Source organism: Mus musculus, chromosome 2 (genome assembly GCF_000001635.26).
Source record: "Mus musculus strain C57BL/6J chromosome 2, GRCm38.p6 C57BL/6J".
In the NCBI taxonomy this organism is placed as follows: domain Eukaryota; kingdom Metazoa; phylum Chordata; class Mammalia; order Rodentia; family Muridae; genus Mus; species Mus musculus.
The window spans coordinates 15,568,860-15,590,382 of record NC_000068.7 but is presented as its reverse complement, the minus strand read 5'-3'; the positions used below and the strand labels follow the sequence as shown (position 1 = coordinate 15,590,382).

Genomic DNA, 21,523 nt, shown 5'->3' with positions numbered 1-21,523 from the left:
CCAATGACATTCCTGTGAAATTTTGTAATGTAAATATAATATCACTGGCAAAAGTCTAATAGCAAGAAAAAAAATCCAGCCAAGTCCTGGCCTCATTGCCTGTTTCTCTTTTGAGGATGATTAACTAGACTGGCCAATAAATGTATCTGGTTAGAGATCATATTGACTGACCCAAATTTCTGCAGAAAATAAAGAGAACACTGATGTGAACAGAGTCAGAAATAAATGTCTCATATCAAAGGCTAAGTGAACACTGGCTGTGTTCTTGATTTAGGAATACCATACAAGGTAAAAGAAAGAGAATACGAAGGGAGATTTGAGCAGAAGAGCAATCAGCAGTGGGACAGTTTACCCTACAGTTCTAATAGACAGCATTCTTCTGGGCTAATCAATGCCATCCTCTTTTCCTGAAACATCTTGGATATTGATAATCTGATTATTTACTTCTAAAGCTGCTTAGAGTAAAATCTATTCACCAGAATTATCTATTTCAGTGTATCCTATGGTAGTTTCTTGTGTGATATACAGTGAGCATTGCTAATACAGAACTTTATGTGTTTCAGTATTAGACAGAATGTTTGAGATCTCATGAATCCTACATATCTGCAGCTTTTCATGGTTAACAATGGTTACACTTCACATGGAATACAAATGTTCATTTAAAAAATCCTTGTTCTATCATAAGAAAACCAACATATCTCCTTGGATCCTGAATTACTAATTAACATAACTTTCAGATATTTGAACTGAGTTCAAATATGGAACTCCTTTTTGACAAAATAAGGCCTACAGTTTGGATGTGAATTGAATCCCCCAGTAGTTTATTTTTTGGAGTTTGATCATCTGTGTAACAACGTTAAGAGATGTTGGTGTAATTAAGTGATGGATCGTAGTCAGGGAGTCTTTGAACCAAATATACATAACTGTAGAAGGGATCTAATGTAATTCTTGTGGTATCCCAGTTAGTTCTCATGAAAGGTTATTATAAAAGTTCAGAAAACTAGATTCCTACCTTATGTTTCCTCCCATCATATACTCTTTTCCTCTTAATTACTCTTTTCTATGGTGCCATACACAGTGTTGTATTTATATCATGAAGTTATCATGAGAGTTAAGCATATACTATTGAAGACCTAGAACTATGAGCTAAATTAACTTATTTTCATTATATAGTATCTAGTCTAAGACATTTCATCATGATAAGAGAAAATTGACTACTAAACTAGCAATTTTATTCTGGCATATTACATTAAACTACAATGCAATAAAAGGTAAAGCAAAATTATATATATATATAATCCTTGCTTATATGATTAAGTTATTAATCCTAATAAAATTATAATTTTAATACTGAACTTTCCATTGGAAAAATATGAAAAGAGAGTTGAATATTAATTGAGTAATATAATCAACAGGTCTTCAGTTTATCAATGTATTTTGTTTCATCCCACATAGAAGATAGATTACTACTCTGATTTTCTTCCAGTTGGGGTCTTGCAGTTTATTATCAAACTTATTCTCTGATGAGGACATTTCAAGAGTATGGAAGCCAGATTTCTACCAGCTCCCTGGAAGGTATGGAGGTCTCTAGTTTAGATTTGGCTAACCAATATAAAGATCACTAAGGAAATAAAAACCAACAATGAATCACACTAGTTAATCCTTTATTGTATCAGAGTTTGTGAAAGAGCCTAATTTCATTTCCTGGAAAAGCAAGTCATTGCTAAACAGTGTATTAAAGCAATGCGAAATATGTACTATTAAAACATCACAGAAAAGCAGACCAGATGAAAGTCATTGCAATGCTCAAATTTGTTTTGTTTTGTTTTGTTTTGTTTTGTTTTGTTTTTTTTTGAGACAGGGTTTCTTTGTATAGCCCTGGCTGTCCTGGAACTCACTTTGTAGACCAGGCTGGCCTCGAACTCAGAAATCTGCCTGTTTCTGCCTCCCAAGTTCTGGGATTAAATGTGTGTGCCACCACTTGCCCAGCTTAAATTTCTAAAGAATAAGAATCAATATGAGAGAAAAATGTTCTTACCATCTGCAGGCAAGCAACCAGAACTGAAAGAAATATCATCGATAGCTATAACTTCCTCCTGTCCATGAGTTGCAAGCATTTGAGCTTGAAAAATGACCTGAACAACAAAGGCAAAACAAATAAAAAACACAAAACAGGAGGCTTCACTGTCTCATGATGAAAGTCTACAAATAATATAAACCTTGAAGTATTCAGATACCTCACAAATTCCAAGGAAAGGGGATCAAAGCAAATATTTTTGAGAACAAAACAACATAGCCATCATTGTACTGCAAATATCTGGTATAGAGTAGAGGCAATGTCTATGAACTCATGCAGCATTTCTTCTACAGCCAACTTACATTTTTAATTCCAATGAATGTCTTTTATGTCTTTACATATCTACCATTTATCAAGCTTTTAATCCTAGGTTCCATCTTGACCTCTGGACCTTGGCAATTTGTTTTATTTTTACTTCTAATTTTTCACATTTCATTCAGTCTTGTCTGAATTGTTTTTGTGTTATCTTTTACATTACTAGCTATTAATTGAATCAATGCCGAGAAAACTGGCTTACAATGAGTGAGTTTTATGTGATGATGTATAGACATCCTAAGTTTACATCCCAGAAAATAACCTGCTATGATGAATCCATAGAGAGGATCCACTCCATTATCTAACTACCTAAATCAATAAACAATCAGTGCGTTGATGGGAGTTTTATACCAACCTCATCAAGGAATGCCAATGACACTTGTGGCTTCATTCAGGTGTGTATGAAACATATGTAGATTGTTCAGTCTTGTTTATTATATAAGCACTATCAATCCCAAAAATCAATATTCCCTCTTAAGTTAATTATTAGTATGGATCCACCAAAACAAATTCCTATTTTGAGTTGCATTCACATCCACATTAACACTATACAACATGGTGTGCCAGTATGATTCCTTACAAGTAAAATGATATCTACCATTCTATTAAGAATCCAAGAAAATATTTGCAGTACCTGTTGAGTAACCTAAAATATAAGCCTAAGTATAAGTCATATTCCATCACGCAAAACAGAAAACCTGGAGGATTCATGGGAAGCAGAATCATATTGGAAAGATGCCAAAAACATTGTTAGAGCTGATTTCTAAGAAAAGAAGTATGTTTCCGATATATGTTTGTAAAATAGTCCCTTTAAAAATAACCCATTATAAGGGGCTGAAGCAGGGGTTCAGTGGTTAAGAGCAATAGTTCCTCTTCCAGAGGGTCTGGATTTTGTTCCCAGCACCAACATAGAAGTTCACAAACATTTCTGTAACCCCAATTCCAGGGAACTCAATACCTTTACTGACCTATGTAGATATTAGATATGCAGGTGGTTCACAGACATTCATTCATATAAAACACTCATAAACATAAAATAAAAAACCTAAAAATCAATAAACAATACATATGATATATTTATAAAAGGAAAAATCTTGTACTCAAAGCCGTGAGATACAGATAAGTGGGTGTTAGTAGTTGCCTGCATGCCTGTGGCCCTGGTTACTCCCCTTGAAGCTCATTCAACATGATGACATTTAATCCTAGACTTCAGGAGACAGACACAGGAAGATTCAAAGTTCCAGATGATCTTCTGTTATATAAAGAGTCAGAGGCCATTCTCTGGCCCAATATATATAAAAAAGAAAAAGAGAGAGAGAGAGAGAGAGAGAGAGAGAGAGAGAGAGAGAGAGAGAGAGAGAGACTTGTTGGAATATAACAGTGGCTACTTTTCCAAAGCACCAGGTTTGAATGATGATAACTCACATCCATTGGTAACTCCAGTCCCAGAGGATCCAACAACCTTTTTTATCTTCCACAGACAAGTACATGGTATATAGACATGCATGCATGCACTCACTTATATACATTAAATAAATACATACATAAAAACATAAATAAACAAATCAACAAATAAAACACTTAAGAAATAAAACTCACTGGGTATATAATTAACATTAAATGTTATTAACACCTCTTATTACAACAGATATTAAGATATGACACCTACACTATGGATCATGCTTGTGAATATAAACTTCAATATTTCTATGTGTTGTTCTTTTAATTTTTCTGAGAACTTTTCCAGATGTCTGTGTTTCCTTAGCTCCTGGTGAGTTAAGCATATCCCCACAGACACCATATTTAAAATCAGAAGTAATAATAAATATTTGTTCCATCAGCACCCTCATTTCTTCTCCCCAAAAGATCACCCATCATCAGAGTTCAGCTAGTACCCAGCCTGAAGAAATACATATTTTACTTGACAAATGTCTGCCACTCTCCTGGGTACTCCTTCCATGCCTTAGATGCCTGCAGGCATTTTCCCTCAAATGAGAAAAATTACTCTAATTCATAACACACCACACTCTTTATCCAAATTGAAGCTCTCACTTTACTCATTTGCTGACAATAAATTAGACTGTGACTCTGTGATGCTCAAAACTCCAAAATGACCTTTTGGGAATTAATTTCTCCTCGGAACTCATGTCTAATCATCCAGGACCTATTAAGCCTATTTTCCTTTTAGTCTTCTCTCCACTCCCATTTCCTTATGCCTGATCTATTGAAGCTGCCTTTAAATTGCTTTACTGCCCTAATCCTCTCCTCATTAGAGTTTGTAATAGATATTATATGTTTATTTGGCTCAGCTAAATCACAGGATAACTTGGTATAACTAAAGAAAACTATTGTGAAAATTCTTTGCCATTTGAGCCCCCAATCTCAGGCAAGGAAAACCTTATTCTTAAGAGAGGAACAGTTTCTGTAAAGAAAATTTACTGATGGATCTGAGAGGCTTCAAAACACAAAGCCCATCAGACTTAACTAAATGGACCCACTAAATAGATTTAATCAAGTATATTTTCCCCAGGGATGTTGGTTATTATTTAGAAAAAAAATCAAAGTAAGTAAAAGTCCAGGGTAATGAGAAAAAGCCAGTTCCTATTAAGGGTCAAAGTCAGGGGCTGTGCTGGCTTGTGGTAGTGCTATTTCTACAAAAAATGATATATAATACTCCTGGTTTCTTTCAAACATGTATGTTATTTGCATGGTATTAGGAATTTTTTAAAGGTACAAAGTAGCTGCAGAAAAGGAAATAAGAAGGAAAATGCAAAGGGAAAGAGAAGAGAAGAGAAGAGAAGAGAAGAGAAGAGAAGAGAAGAGGGGAGGGGAGGGGAGGGGAGGGGAGGGGAGAGAAAAGAGGTCAGAAGATTGTAAGAGAGGACACTTTGCCCCTTCTTAGAATTGGGAACAAAACACCCATGGAAGGAGTTACAGAGACAAAGTTTGGAGCTGAGACAAGAGGATGGACCATCTAGAGACTGCTATACCTGGGGATCCATCCCATGATCAGCCTCCAAACTCTAACAGCATTGCATACACTAGCAAGATTTTGCTTTAAGGACCCTGATATAGCTGTCTCTTGTGAGGCTATGCCAGGGCCTAGCAAACACAGAAATGGATGCTCACAGTTAGCTATTGGACGTATCACAGGGCCCCCAATGGAGGAGCTAGAGAAAGTACACAAGGAGCTAAAGGGGTCTGCAACCCTATAGGTGAAACAACAAAATGAACTAACCAGTACCCCACCCCCACTCCGGAGCCGAAGCTTGTGTCTCTAGCTGCATATGTATCAGAAGATGGCCTAGTTGGCCATCAATGGAAAGAGAGGCCCATTGGTTGTGCAAACTTTATAATCCTCAGTACAGGGGCACACCAGGGGCAAGAAGTGGGAGTGGGTGGGTAGGGGAGTGGGGGGTGAGGGTATGGGGGACTTTTGGGATAGATTGGAAATGTAAATGAAGAAAATACCTAATTTAAAAAAAAAAGAAGACATTTGAGGCAACAAAAAAAAAGAAAAGAAAAGAAAAGAAAGGAAAAAATAGAGAGAGGCAATAGAACTAGAGGTTATGACATCTCAGGAGTCAGGAGTACCCTATACTGATTCAGTGATAAGATGAGCCAAGTTTATCTGCCCCCAAGACATTTTAGGGAAAATGACTTCTGAATGGAGACAAGTCCCCTCCCAGGACACTTAATTTAAATGTTAGAGAAAGGTGTGCTATCAGATTATTATGAGACCCAACTTAACATTAAGTTCCTTCTAGCCTTGTCTCCACTCCCATTTCCTTATGCCTGATCTATTAAAGCGGCCTTTAAATTGCCTTCCCGCCCTAATCCTCTCATCATTAGAGTTTGTAGTAGATATTATATGTTTATTTGGCTCAGCTAAATCACAGGCTAACTTGGTATAACTAAAGAAAACTTGTGAAAATTGTCTTAACAATAAGTTCCTGACCAAAAATATAACAATTACATAATTATGTAGATAAATGATACAGGGATAAATAATAGAAAGTCACATATCATTAGAACTTCCTTGATTCATAGACTATATTCAATTATTTTCCAATTACTCTAATTTCTCTTCCTCATGTTTTTAGACACTATCTCCTTAGAGAGACCAGGTTAGACTTGAACTTAGATTCTTCTGACTCAGTTTTCCAAGTTCTGGAATTGTAAGCATATGTCAGCATATCTAGTTGTCATTTTCCTTTCTAAAAATTTAAAACAATACTAAATCTAATTTCATGGATCTGCTATATTTTTTTCTGCCATTATTATTATTATTTTTTTTGGCAATTTTTTTCCATTTTTTATTAGGTATTTAGCTCATTTACATTTCCAATGCTATACCAAAAGTCCCCCATATCCACCCACCCCCACTCCCCTGCCCACCCACTCCCCCCCCTTGGCCCTGGTGTTCCCCCGTACTGGGGCACATAAAGTCCGCAAGTCCAATGGGCCTCTCTTTCCAGCGATGGCCGACCAGGCCATCCTCTGATATATATGCAGCTAGAGTCAAGAGCTCCGGGGCACTGGTGAGTTCATAATGTTGTTCCACCTATAGGGTTGCAGATCCCTTCAGCTCCCTGGCTACTCTCGCCAGCTCCTCCACTGGGAGCCCTATGATCCATCCACTAGTTGACTGTGAGCATCCACTTCTGTGTTTGCCAGGCCCCGGCACAGTCTCACAAGAGACAGCTACATCTGGGTCCTCTCAATAAAATCATGCTAGTGTATGCAATGGTGTCAGCGTTTGGATGCTGATTATGGGGTGGATCCCTGGATATGGCAGTCTCTACATGGTCCATCCTTTCATCTCAGCTCCAAACTTTGTCTCTGTAACTCCTTCCATGGGTGTTTTGTTGCCGAATCTAAGGAGGGACATAGTGTCCACACTTCAGTCTTCATTCTTCTTGAGTTTCATGTGTTTAGCAAATTATATCTAATATCTTGGGTATCCTAGGTTTGGGGCTAATATCCACTTATCAGTGAGTACATATTGTGTGAGTTTCTTTGTGAATGTGTTACCTCACTCAGGATGATGCCCTCCAGGTCCATCCATTTGGCTAGGAATTTCATAAATTCATTCTTTTTAATAGCTGAGTAGTACTCCATTGTGTAGATGTACCACATTTTCTCTATCCATTCCTCTGTTGAGGGGCATCTGGGTTCTTTCCAGCTTCTGGCTATTATAAATAAGGCTGCTATGAACATAGTGGAGCATGTGTCCTTCTTACCAGTTGCGGCATCTTCTGGATATATGCCCAGAAGAGGTATTGCGGGATCCTCCGGTAGTACTATGTCCAATTTTCTGAGGAACCGCCAGACTGATTTCCAGAGTGGTTGTACAAGCCTGCAATCCCACCAACAATGGGGGAGTGTTCCTCTTTCTCCACATCCACGCCAGCATCTGCTGTCACCTGAATTTTTGATCTTAGCCATTCTGACTGGTGTGAGGTGGAATCTCAGGGTTGTTTTGATTTGCATTTCCCTGATGATTAAGGATGTTGAACATTTTTTCAAGTGCTTCTCTGCCATTCGGTATTCCTCAGGTGAGAATTCTTTGTTCAGTTCTGAGCCCCATTTTTTAATGGGGTTATTTGATTTTCTGAAGTCCACCTTCTTGAGTTCTTTATATATGTTGGATATTAGTCCCCTATCTGATTTAGGATAGGTAAAGATCCTTTCCTAATCTGTTGGTGGTCTTTTTGTCTTATTGACGTTGTCTTTTGCCTTGCAGAAACTTTGGAGTTTCATTAGGTCCCATTTGTCAATTCTCGATCTTACAGCACAAGCCATTGCTGTTCTGTTCAGGAATTTTTCCCCTGTGCCCATATCTTCAAGGCTTTTCCCAATTTCTTTTTTTTTTTTTTCCATTTTTTATTAGGTATTTAACTCATTTACATTTCCAATGCTATACCAAAAGTCCCCCATATCCACCCACCCCCACTCCCCTGCCCACCCACTCCCCCTTTTTGGCCCTGGAATTCCCCTGTACTGGGGCATATAAAGTTTGCAAGTCCAATGGGCCTCTCTTTCCAGTGATGGCCGACCAGGCCATCTTTTGATATATATGCAGCTAGAGTCAAGAGCTCCGGGGTACTGGTTAGCTCATAATGTTGTTCCACCTATAGGGTTGCAGATCCCTTTAGCTCCTTGGCTACTTTCTCTAGCTCCTCCATTGGGAGCCCTATGATCCATCCATTAGCTGACTGTGAGCATCCACTTCTGTGTTTGCTGGGCCCCGGCATAGTCTCACAAGAGACAGCTACATCTGCGTCCTTTCAATATTATCTTGCTAGTGTATGCAATGGTGTCAGCATTTGGATGCTGATTATGGGGTGGATCCCTGGCTATGGCAGTATCTACATGGTCCATCCTTTCATCTCAGCTCCAAACTCCGTCTCTGTAACTCCTTCCATGGGTGTTTTGTTCCCAAATCTAAGGAGGGGCATAGTGTCCACACTTCAGTCTTCATTCTCCTTGAGTTTCATGTGTTTAGCAAATTATATCTTATATCTTGGGTATCCTAGGTTTGGGGCTAATATCCACTTATCAGTGAATACATATTGTGTGAGTTTCTTTGTGAATGTGTTACCTCACTCAGGATGATGCCCTCCAGGTCCATCCATTTGGCTAGGAATTTCATAAATTCATTCTTTTTAATAGCTGAGTAGTACTCCATTGTGTAGATGTACCACATTTTCTTTATCCATTCCTCTGTTGAGGGGCATCTAGGTTCTTTCCAGCTTCTGGCTATTATAAATAAGGCTGCTATGAACATAGTGGAGCATGTGTCCTTCTTACCTGTTGGGGCATCTTCTGGATATATGCCCAGGAGAGGTATTGCTGGATCCTCCGGTAGTACTATGTCCAGTTTTCTGAGGAACCGCCAGACTGATTTCCAGAGTGGTTGTACAAGCCTGCACTCCCACCAACAATGGAGGAGTGTTCCTCTTTCTCCACATCCTCGCCAGCATCTGCTGTCACCTGAATTTTTGATCTTAGCCATTCTGACTGGTGTGAGGTGGAATCTCAGGGTTGTTTTGATTTGCATTTCCCTGATGATTAAGGATGTTGAACATTTTTTCAAGTGCTTCTCTGCCATTCGGTATTCCTCAGGTGAGAATTCTTTGTTCAGTTCTGAGCCCCATTTTTTAATGGGGTTATTTGATTTTCTGAAGTCCACCTTCTTGAGTTCTTTATATATGTTGGATATTAGTCCCCTATCTGATTTAGGATAGGTAAAGATCCTTTCCCAATCTGTTGGTGGTCTTTTTGTCTTATTGACGGTGTCTTTTGCCTTGCAGAAACTTTGGTGTTTCATTAGGTCCCATTTGTCGATTCTCGATCTTACAGCACAAGCCATTGCTGTTCTGTTCAGGAATTTTTCCCCTGTGCCCATATCTTCAAGGCTTTTCCCCAATTTCTCCTCTATAAGTTTCAGTGTCTCTGGTTTTATGTGAAGTTCCTTGATCCACTTAGATTTGACCTTAGTACAAGGAGATAAGTATGGATTGATTCGCATTCTTCTACACGATAACAACCAGTTGTGCCAGCACCAATTGTTGAAAATGTTGTCTTTCTTCCACTGGATGGTTTTAGCTCCCTTGTCGAAGATCAAGTGACCATAGTTGTGTGGGTTCATTTCTGGGTCTTCAATTCTATTCCATTGGTCTACTTGTCTGTCTCTATACCAGTACCATGCAGTTTTTATCACAATTGCTCTGTAGTAAAGCTTTAGGTCAGGCATGGTGATTCTGCCAGAAGTTCTTTTATCCTTGAGAAGACTTTTTGCCATCCTAGGTTTTTTGTTATTCCAGACAAATTTGCAAATTGCTCCTTCCAATTCGTTGAAGAATTGAGTTGGAATTTTGATGGGGATTGCATTGAATCTGTAGATTGCTTTTGGCAAGATAGCCATTTTTACAATGTTGATCCTGCCAATCCATGAGCATGGGAGATCTTTCCATCTTCTGAGATCTTCTTTAATTTCTTTCTTCAGAGATTTGAAGTTTTTATCATACAGATCTTTCACTTCCTTAGTTAGAGTCACGCCGAGATATTTATATTATTTGTGACTATTGAGAAGGGTGTTGTTTCCCTAATTTCTTTCTCAGCCTGTTTATTCTTTGTATAGAGAAAGGCCATTGACTTGTTTGAGTTTATTTTATATCCAGCTACTTCACCGAAGCTGTTTATCAGGTTTAGGAGTTCTCTGGTAGAATTTTTAAGGTCACTTATATATATTATCATATCATCTGCAAAAAGTGATATTTTGACTTCCTCTTTTCCAATTTGTATCCCCTTGATCTCCTTTTGTTGTCAAATTGCTCTGGCTAATACTTCAAGTACTATGTTGAAAAGGTAGGGAGAAAGTGGGCAGCCTTGTCTAGTCCCTGATTTTAGTGGGATTGCTTCCAGCTTCTCTCCATTTACTTTGATGTTGGCTATTGGTTTGCTGTATATTGCTTTTATCATGTTTAGGTATGGGCCTTGAATTCCTGATCTTTCTAAAACTTTTATCATGAATGGGTGTTGGATCTTGTCAAATGCTTTTTCTGCATCTAACGAGATGATCATGTGGTTTTTATCTTTGAGTTTGTTTATATAATGGATTACATTGATGGATTTTCGTATATTAAACCATCCCTGCATCCCTGGAATAAAACCTACTTGGTCAGGATGGATGATTGCTTTAATGTGTTCTTGGATTCGGTTAGCGAGAATTTTATTGAGGATTTTTGCATCGATATTCATAAGAGAAATTGGTCTGAAGTTCTCTATCTTTGTTGGGTCTTTCTGTGGTTTAGGTATCAGAGCAATAGTGGCTTCATAAAATGAGTTGGGTAGAGTACCTTCTACTTCTATTTTGTGAAATCGTTTGTGCAGAACTGGAATTAGATCTTCTTTGAAGGTCTGATAGAACTCTGCACTAAACCCATCTGGTCCTGGGCTTTTTTTGGTTGGGAGACTATTAATAACTGCTTCTATTTCTTTAGGTGATATGGGACTGTTTAGATGATCAACTTGATCCTGATTCAACTTTGGTACCTGGTATCTATCCAGAAATTTGTTCATTTCATCCAGGTTTTCCAGTTTTGTTGAGTATAGCCTTTTGTAGAAGGATCTGATGGTGTTTTGGATTTCTTCAGGATTGTTGTTATGTCTCCCTTTTCATTTCTGATTTTGTTAATTAGGATTTTGTCCCTGTGCCCTTTAGTGAGTCTAGCTAAGGGTTTATCTATCTTGTTGATTTTCTCAAAGAACCAACTCCTTGTTTGGTTAATTCTTTGAATAGTTCTTCTTGTTTCCACTTGGTTGATTTCACCCCTGAGTTTGATTATTTCCTGCCATCTACTCCTCTTGGGTGAATTTGCTTCCTTTTTTCTAGGGCTTTTAGATGTGTTGTCAAGCTGCTAGTATGTGCTGTCTCCCGTTTCTTCTTGGAAGCACTCAGAGCTATGAGTTTCCCTCTTAGAAAAGCTTTCATTGTGTCCCATAGGTTTGGGTACGTTGTGGCTTCATTTTCATTAAACTCTAAAAAGTCTTTAATTTCTTTCTTTATTCCTTCCTTGACCAAGGTATCATTGAGAAGAGTGTTATTCAGTTTCCACGTGAATGTTGGCTTTCCATTATTTATGTTGTTATTGAAGATCAGTCTTAGGCCATGGTGGTCTGATAGGATACATGGGACAATTTCAATATTTTTGTGTCTATTGAGGCCTGTTTTGTGACCAATTATATGGTCAATTTTGGAGAAGGTCCCGTGAGGTGCTGAGAAGAATGTATATCCTTTTGTTTTAGGATAAAATGTTCTGTAGATATCTGTCAGGTTCATGTGTTTCATAACTTCTGTTAGTTTCACTGTGTCCCTGTTTAGTTTCTGTTTCCACGATCTGTCCATTGAAGAAAGTGGTGTGTTGAAGTCTCCCACTATTATTGTGTGAGGTGCAATGTATGCTTTGAGCTTTACTAAAGCGTCTCTAATGAATGTGGCTGCCCTTGCATTTGGTGCGTAGATATTCAGAATTGAGAGTTCCTCTTGGAGGATTTTACCTTTGATGAGTATGAAGTGTCCCTCCTTGTCTTTTTTGATAACTTTGGGTTGGAAGTCGATTTTATCCGATATTAAAATGGCTACTCCAGCTTGTTTCTTCAGTCCATTTGCTTGGAAAATTGTTTTCCAGCCTTTCACTCTGAGGTAGTTTCTGTCTTTTTCCCTGAGATGGGTTTCCTGTAAGCAGCAGAATGTTGGGTCCTGTTTGTGTAGCCAGTCTGTTAGTCTATGTCTTTTTATTGGGGAATTGAGTCCATTGATATTAAGAGATATTAAGGAAAAGTAATTGTTGCTTCCTTTTATTTTTGTTAGAGTTGGCATTCTGTTCTTGTGGCTGTCTTCTTTTTGGTTTGTTGAATGATTACTTTCTTGGTTGTTCTAGGGCGTGATTTCCGTCCTTGTATTGCTTCTTTTCTGTTATTATCCTTTGAAGGGCTGGATTCGTGGAAAGATATTGTGTGAATTTGTTTTTGTCGTGGAATACTTTGGTTTCTCCATCTATGGTAATTGAGAGTTTGGCCGGGTAAAGTAGCCTGGGCTGGCATTTGTGTTCTCTTAGTGTCTGTATAACATCTATCCAGGCTCTTCTGGCTTTCATAGTCTCTGGTGAAAAGTCTGGTGTAATTCTGATAGGCCTTCCTTTATATGTTACTTGACCTTTCTCCCTTACTGCTTTTAATATTCTATCTTTATTTAGTGCATTTGTTGTTCTGATTATTATGTGTCGGGAGGAATTTCTTTTCTGGTCCAGTCTATTTGGAGCTCTGTAGGCTTCTTGTATGATCATGGGCATCTCTTTTTTTATGTTTGGGAAGTTTTCTTCTATTATTTTGTTGAAGATATTAGCTGGCCCTTTCAGTTGAAAATCTTCATTCTCATCAATTCCTATTATCCGTAGGTTTGGTCTTCTCATTGTGTCCTGGATTACCTGGATGTTTTGAGTTAGGATCCTTTTGCATTTTGTATTTTCTTTGACTGTTGTGTCGATGTTCTCTATGGAATCTTCTGCACCTGAGATTCTCTCTTCCATTTCTTGTATTCTGTTGCTGATGCTCGCATCTATGGTTCCACATCTCTTTCCTAGGGTTTCTATCTCCAGCGTTGCCTTGCTTTGGGTTTTCTTTATTGTGTCTACTTCCCCTTTTAGTTCTAGTTTGGTTTTGTTCATTTCCATCACCTGTTTGGATGTGTTTTCCTGTTTTTCTTTAATGATTTCTACCTGTTTGGCTGTGTTTTCCTCCTTTTCTTTAAGGGCCTGTAACTCTTTAGCAGTGCTCTCCTGTAATTCTTTAAGTGACTTATGAAAGTCCTTCTTGATGTCCTCTATCATCATCATGAGAAATGTTTTTAAATCTGTGTCTAGATTTTCGGTTGTGTTGGGGTGCCCAGGACTAGGTGGGGTGGGAGTGCTGTGTTCTGATGATGGTGAGTGGTCTTGATTTCTGTTAGTAGGATTCTTACGTTTGCCTTTCGCCATCTGGTAATCTCTGAAGCTAGCTGTTTTAGTTGTCACTGTTAAGAGCTTGTTCTTCAGGTGACTCTGTTAGCCTCTATAAGCAGACCTGGAGGGTAGCACTCTCCTTAGTTTCAGTGGGCAGAGTATTCTCTGCAGGCAAGCTCTCTTCTTGCAGGGCAGGTACCCAGATATCTGGTGTTCGAACCAGACTCCTGGCAGAAGTTGTGTTCCACTCACTAGAGGTCTTAGGATCTCATGTGGAATCCTGTGTGGGCCCTTGGGGGTGTCAGGCGACTCTGCTGGCAAGGTAGCCCGGGGCTCGAGTGGAGCGGAAGGGGTTTGTGCCCCAGATCAAGCCTGGGTAGCCTGCTTCCCTATGTACTGCAGTCTCAGGTTCCGCGGGATTGGATTGGGGCAGGCGCTGTGTTCCACTCACCAGAGGTCTTAGGATCCCGTGGGGAGTCCCGTGTGGGCCCTTGCGGGTGTTGGGCAAGACTCTGCTGGCAAGGTAGCCCGGGGCTCGAGTCGAGCAGAAGGGATTTGTTGCTATATTTTTAAATGATAGAAATTCACTAGCAATGCAATAGCAGGATAATTTCATCCAACATACCACATAAAAGAATATTTACTGAGTTCATGCAGCACAGTTGACTACTTTTGGAGGTTTTGATTTCTATCTCTCTTTTCTAAAACAGTTTAGTTAGACACAGTATAGACAATTGTTATCATTCAGAGTCTAAGTGATTGACATCTGAAATGAAACTTCTGTAGATTCTAATATGACATGGTTACATGATAGGTTATTAAACTCTGTAACGCTCAAAACCTCAATGTTAAAATAGGGGCAAATTACCATTCCCCTTCAGAATCGTCCCTGAGGGGACAGTTATATTGTGGTATGAAGTAGTTAAGCACATTCCCTTTACTTTAGTAAATGTTCAATAAATGTTAGTTGCTACCATGCCCCAAATGTCTTCAAACCATCTATGACATGTTGCCATCTTTGTTCATAATGCTAACCCCTCGTTTATGGACCAGTACATCCTTAGAAATTAAAACACTTCAATTTTATTAAGGAACAAGACTATCATTTTTTCAGAATGAAAAGATAAAGGACCCTGGATGACAACTAGCTTCAGGGGATTTTCCCAGAACTCACATTAACCTGAGATGTAGCTGTCGCTGACTGAAATAACCTATCCAGCTATTTCCGAAGGAAGCATGTGTAGCTTTAAACTATCAGAAGTCAGCATGGAGGGAAAATTGCAGAGAATGAAATAATTCCTGAGGGCTTTCAAGTTGCTGATGCAGCAGATATAACATGGAGGCCCTGATTACAAAATTCCTAAAATAGTCTTCTCACAAAAGCTCTTCAGGAACAAGAGAGTGTCTGATGGTTGTTCCCAATATAAGCACAGCACATCTCTGCAGCTCACCACAAAGCAGTGAATGAACATCTGTTTACTTGCTGACAGGATAAAATTAAAGATATTTGCAGCCTTAAAGCATCAGTATAGCCTAAAGCATCCCAGGAGCCTTGCACTCCAGTCCTCTTAACAAATCTTTTTTAGTTACAAGCACTAGTTTTCCATCAGCAATAAAGTATTTAGGGAAACAGATTACTAAACTGAGAAAGCACCTATATTAATTGAAGTTCCTGCTGCTTTTAAAGAACTCCCAAGGATAACCTCAATGTCCAAGCCACAACTGAATTTCCCTAGAGATAATATTGTCTGGGCTGTTAAGTTTTATATTTATCTGTTACACACATTGACCAGCAAAATCTGTAGTGTTTATAAATAGGCACGTGAAGTAAGCAAGGATCTAATTATAAAAGGTTTGACTGAAAAGGTCCACCAAACATTACCTTTGCCCATCATGCAAACCTGCCACTGTACTATAAATACCTTAACCTAAAAATATGGATAATTGTTTACTAAAAGTGTATTAACTTGGCAAAGATCCATTAAAACTTTCTTAGTACTTGATGTTAAAGGTTTAGAAAAATGGATAAGTAATGATTTTAAAATGTACCTAAGTGAGATCTTATCAGTCATTAAAACTGACACAAGAGAGAAGTTAATGGTGCAAATCTTATCCAGTTGAAGTGGGTCATTTTTTAAAAAATGTCAGCCTTGGATTTATGATGCTGCTTAGGTAGACAAGATGGCTGAAAGTGCATAAGAAATATACTAGAATCTTCCCTAACATTGAATCACATCTCAGTGGCCATAGCAAAAACTGGTCTCCAGGGGAACTCACAGCACACCACACTCAGCTAAAACAACTGTAACCCAAAATATCTGCTACCCACTGATATCAAACAACCCTTAAAATGGTACTTAAAACCTTTCATGCATCATACATAGCACATATCAAATATACCATGTAAGTAATATTTAAATAATCAAAGCAATCAGCAGAAAAGCTATGTCATAAGATATCTCCCACAGATCAGGGGCACAAGTCCCTTCCGGTCCGGCCAGTACCAGGGTAGCTGGGGCGCAGAGTCAGCTGACACCTGCCAGCTACCCACAAAACCCGACACGGGATCTTAAGACCTCTGGTGAGTGGAACACAGCTTCTGCTCCAATCCAATCACGCAGGACCTGAGACTGCATTAATTAGGGAAGCAGAAAACCCGGCCTGATCAAGGGCACAAGTCCCTTCCAGTCCACACCAGAAAAGGGGTACCTTGGGCACGGAGTCTACGGACACCCGTAAGGTATACACATGACCCTCCAGGGGATCTTAAGACCTCTGTGAGTAGATCACAACTTCTGCCAGGAGGCAGGTTTGAACACCAGATATCTTGGCACCTTCCCTGCAAGAGGAGAACCAAAGTGCAGAGAGTACTCTGAGCACTGAAACTCAGGAGAGAGCTAGTTTCCGAGGTCTGCTGATAAAGGCTAACATAAACACTTGAGGAACAAGATCTAACCAGAGACAACTACAATAACTAACTCCAGAGATTACCAGATGGTGAAAGGCAAACTTAAGAATCTTACTAACAGAAACCAAGACCACTCACCATCATCAGAACGCAACATTTCCACCCCACCCAGTCCTGGGCACCTCAACACAGCCGAAAAACTAGACCCGGATTTAAAAGCATATCTGATGATGATAGTAGAGGACATCAAGATGGACTTTAATAACTCACTTAAAGAAATACAAGAGAACACTGCAAAACAGGTAGAAGACATTAAAGAGGAAGTACAAAAATACCTTAAAGTATTGCAAGAAAACACGACCAAACACGTGATGGAATTGAATAAAACCATCCAAGACCTAAAAAGGGAAGTAGACACTATAGAGAAAACCCAAAGTGAAGCAACACTGGAGATAGAAAACCTAGGAAAGAAATCTGGAACTATAGATGCAAGCATCAGCAACAGAATACAACAGATGGAAGAGAGAATCTCAGGTGCAGAAGATTCCATAGAGAACATCGGCACAACAATCAAAGAAAATACAAAATGCAAAAAGATCCTAACTCAAAACATCCAGGAAATCCAGGACACAATGAGAAGACCAAGCCTACAGATAATAAGAGTAGATGAGAATGAATATTTTCAACTTAAAGGACCAGCAAATATCTTCAAAAAAATTATAGAAGAAATCTTCCCAAACCTAAAGAAAGAGATGCCCATGAACATACAAGAAGCCTACAGAACTCCAAATAGACTGGACCAGAAAAGAAATTCCTCCAGACACATAATAATCAGAACAACAAATGCACTAAATAAAGATAGAATATTAAAAGCAGTAGGGGAATAGGTGAAGTAACATAAAAAGGCAGGCCTATCAGAATGACACCAGACTTTTCACCAGAGACTATGAAAGCCAGAAGAGCCTGGACATATGTTATACAGACCCTAAGAGAACACAAATGCCAGCCCAGGCTACTATACCCAGCCAAACTCTCAATTACCATAGGTGGAGAAACCAAAGTTTTCCACAATGAAACCAAATTCAAACATTATCTTTCCACGAATCCAGCCCTTCAAAGGATAATAACAGAAAAAAAAACCCAAAACAAATGAACAAACAAACAAACAAACAAACAATATAAGGACGGAAACCACGCCCTAGAAAAAGCAAGTAAGTAATCCCTCAACAAACTAAAAAAAAAAAAATAGACAGCCACAAAAACAGAATGCCAACCCTAAAAAATAAAAATAAAAAAAGAATAGAAAGCAACAATTACTTTTCCTTAATATCTCTTAATACCAATGGACTCAATTCCCTAATAAAAAGACATAGACTAACAGACTGGTTACACAAACAGGACCAAACATTCTGCTGCTTACAGGAAACCCATCTCAGGGAAAAAGACAGACAGCACCTCAGAGTGAAAGGGTAGAAAACAAAATTCCAAGCAAATGGTCTGAAGAAACAAGCTGGAGTAGCCATTCTAATATCTAACAAAATCGAATTCCAACCCAAAGTTATCAAAAAAGACAAGGAGGGGCACTTCATACTCATCAAAGGTAAAATCCTCCAAGAGGAACTCTCAATTCTGAATATCTTTGTTCCAAATGCAAGGGCAGCCACATTCATTAAAGAAACCTTAGTAAAACTCAAAGCACATATTGAACCTCACACAATAATAGTGGGAGACTTCAACACACCAATTTCACCAATGGACAAATCGTGGAAACAGAAACTAAACAGGGACACAGTGAAACTAACAGAAGTTATGAAATATATGGACTTTAACAGATATCTACAGAACATTTAATCCTAAAACAAAAGGATATACCTTTTTCTCAGCACCTCATGGTACCTTCTCCAAAATTGATCACATAATTGGTAACAAAACAGGCCTCAAGAGATACAAAAATATTGAAATCATCCCATGCATCCTATCAGACCACCATGAACTAAGGCTGATCTCCAATAACAACATAAGTAATGGAAAGCCAACATTCATGTGGAAACTGAACAACACTCTTCTCAATGATACCTTGGTCAAGGAAGGAATAAAGAAAGAAATTAAGGACATTTAAGAGTTTAATGAAAATGAAGCCACAACATACCCAAACTTATGGGATACTATGAAAGCATTTCTAAGAGGAAAACTCATAGCTTTGAGTACCTTCAAAAAGAAACTAGAGAGAGCACACACTAGCAGCTTGACAAGACACCTAAAAGCTCTAGAAAAAAGGAAGCAAATTCACCCAAGAGGAGTAGATGGCAGGAAATATTCAAACTCAGGGGCAAAATCAACCAAGTGGAAACAAGAAGAACTATTCAAAGAATCAATCAAACGAGGAGCTGGTTCTTTGAGAAAATCAGCAAGATAGATAAACCCTTAGTCAGACTCACTAGAGGGCACAGGGACAGCATCCTAATTAACAAAATCAGAAATGAAAAGGGAGACATAACAACAAACCCAGAGGAAACCCAAAACACCATCAGATCCTTCTACAAAAGGCTATACTCAACAAAACTGGAAAACCTGGATGAAATGAACAAATTTCTAGACAGATACCAGGTAACAAATTTAAACAAGGATCAAGTTAACGATCTAAACAGTCCCATATCCCCTAAAGAAATAGAAGCAGTCATTAGTGGTCTCCCAACCAAAAAAAGCCCAGGACCAGATGGGTTTAGTGCAGAGTTCTATCAGATCTTCAAAGAAGATCTAATTCCAGTTCTGCACAAACTATTCCACAAAGTAGAAGTAGAAGATACTCTACCCAACTCATTCTATGAAGCCACAATTACTCTGATACCTAAACCACAGAAAGATCCAACAAAGATAGAAAACTTCAGACCAATTTCCCTTATGAATATTGATGCAAAAATACTCTCAATAATATTCTCGCTAACCTAATCCAAGAACACATCAAAACAATCATCTTCCCTGACCAAGTAGGTTTTATTCCAGGCATGCAGGGATGGTTCAATATACGGAAATCCATCAACATAATCCATTATATAAACAAACTCAAAGTCAAAAATTACATGATCTTCTCCTTAGATGCAGAGAAAGCATTTGAAAAAATCCAACACCCATTCACGATAAAATACTTGGAAAGATCAGGAATTCAAGGACGATACCTAAACATGATAAAAGCAATCCACAGCAAACCAGTAGCCAACATCAAAGTAATTGTTGAGAAGCTGGAAGCAACCCCACTAAAATCAGGGTTGCCCACTTTCTCCCTACCTATTCAACATTGTACTTGAAGTCCTACCCAAGCAATTTGACAACAAAAGGAGAACAATTGGATACAAATAAGAAAAGAAGAAGTCAAAATATCACTTTTTGCAGATGATATGATAGTATATATAAGTGACCCTAAAAATTCCAGCAGAAAACTCCTAAACCTGATAAACAGCTTCGGTGAAGTAGCTGGATATAAAGTTAACTCAAACAAGTCAATGGCCTTTCTCTACAAAGAGAATTAACAAGCTGAGAAAGAAATTAGGGAAACAACACCCTTCTCAATAGTCACAAATATTACAAAATACCTTGGTGTGACTCTAATTAATGAACTGAAAGATCTGTATGATAAGAACTTCAAGTCTCTGAAGAAAGAAATTAAAGAAGATCTCAGAAGATGGAAAGATCTCCCATGCTCATTGATTGGCAGGATCAACATTGTAAAAATGGCTCTCTTGCCAAAAGCAATCTACAGATTCAATGCAATCCCCATCAAAATTCCAACTCAACTCTTCAACGAATTAGAAAGAACAATCTGCAAATTCATCTGGAATAACAAAAAACCTAGGATAGCAAAAACTCTTCTCAAGGATAAAAGAACCTCTGGTGGAATCACCATGCCTGACCTAAAGCTTTACTACAGAGCAATTGTGATAAAAAACGTGCATGGTACTGGTATAACGACAGACAATGGAATAGAATTGAAGACCCAGAAATGAACCTATACACTTATGGTCACTTCATCTTTGACAAGGGAGCTAAAACCATCCAGTGGAAAAAAGATAGCATTTTCAACAAATGGTGCTGGCACAGCTGGTGGTTAACATGTAGAAGAATGCGAATTGATCCATTCCTATCTTTTTGTACTAAGGTCAATCTAAGTGGATCAAGGAGCTCCACATAAAACCAGAGACACTGAAACTTATAGAGGAGAAAGTGGGGAGAAGCCTCGAAGATATTGGCACAGGCTAAAAATTCCTGAATAGAACAGCAATGGCTTGTGCTGTAAGATCGAGAATTGACAAATGGGACCTCATAAGGTTGCAAAGCTTCTGTAAGGCAAAAGACACCGTCAATGAGACAAAAAGACCTCCAACAGATTGGGAAAGGATCTTTACCTATCCTAAATCAGATAGGGGACTAGTATTCAATATATAAAAAGAACTTAAGAAGGTGGACTCCAGAAAATCAAATATCCCCATTATAAAATGGGGCTCAGAGCTAAACAAAGAATTCTCACCTGAGGAATACCGAATGGCTGAGAAACACCTGAAAAACTGTTCATCATACTTAATCATCAGGGAAACGCAAATCAAAGCAACCCTGAGATTCCATCTCACACCAGTCAGAATGGCTAAGATCAAAAATTCAGGTGACAGCAGAAGCTAGCAAGGATGTGGAGAAAGAGGAATACTCCTCCACTGTTGGGATTGC

The 21,523-nt window shown here is 38.6% G+C and overlaps 1 protein-coding gene across 1 annotated transcript in view; it reads right to left on the bottom strand.

Annotated features, from left to right (window-relative positions):
- Window positions 1–21,523, bottom strand: part of Malrd1 (MAM and LDL receptor class A domain containing 1) — a 729,079-nt gene that overhangs the window by 665,175 nt on the left and 42,381 nt on the right. Inside the window, exon 5 of the mRNA NM_001310455.1 lies at window positions 2,039–2,135. Within this exon, the coding sequence (NP_001297384.1) occupies window positions 2,039–2,135 (97 nt within the window). The remainder of the gene's footprint in view (window positions 1–2,038; window positions 2,136–21,523) is intronic.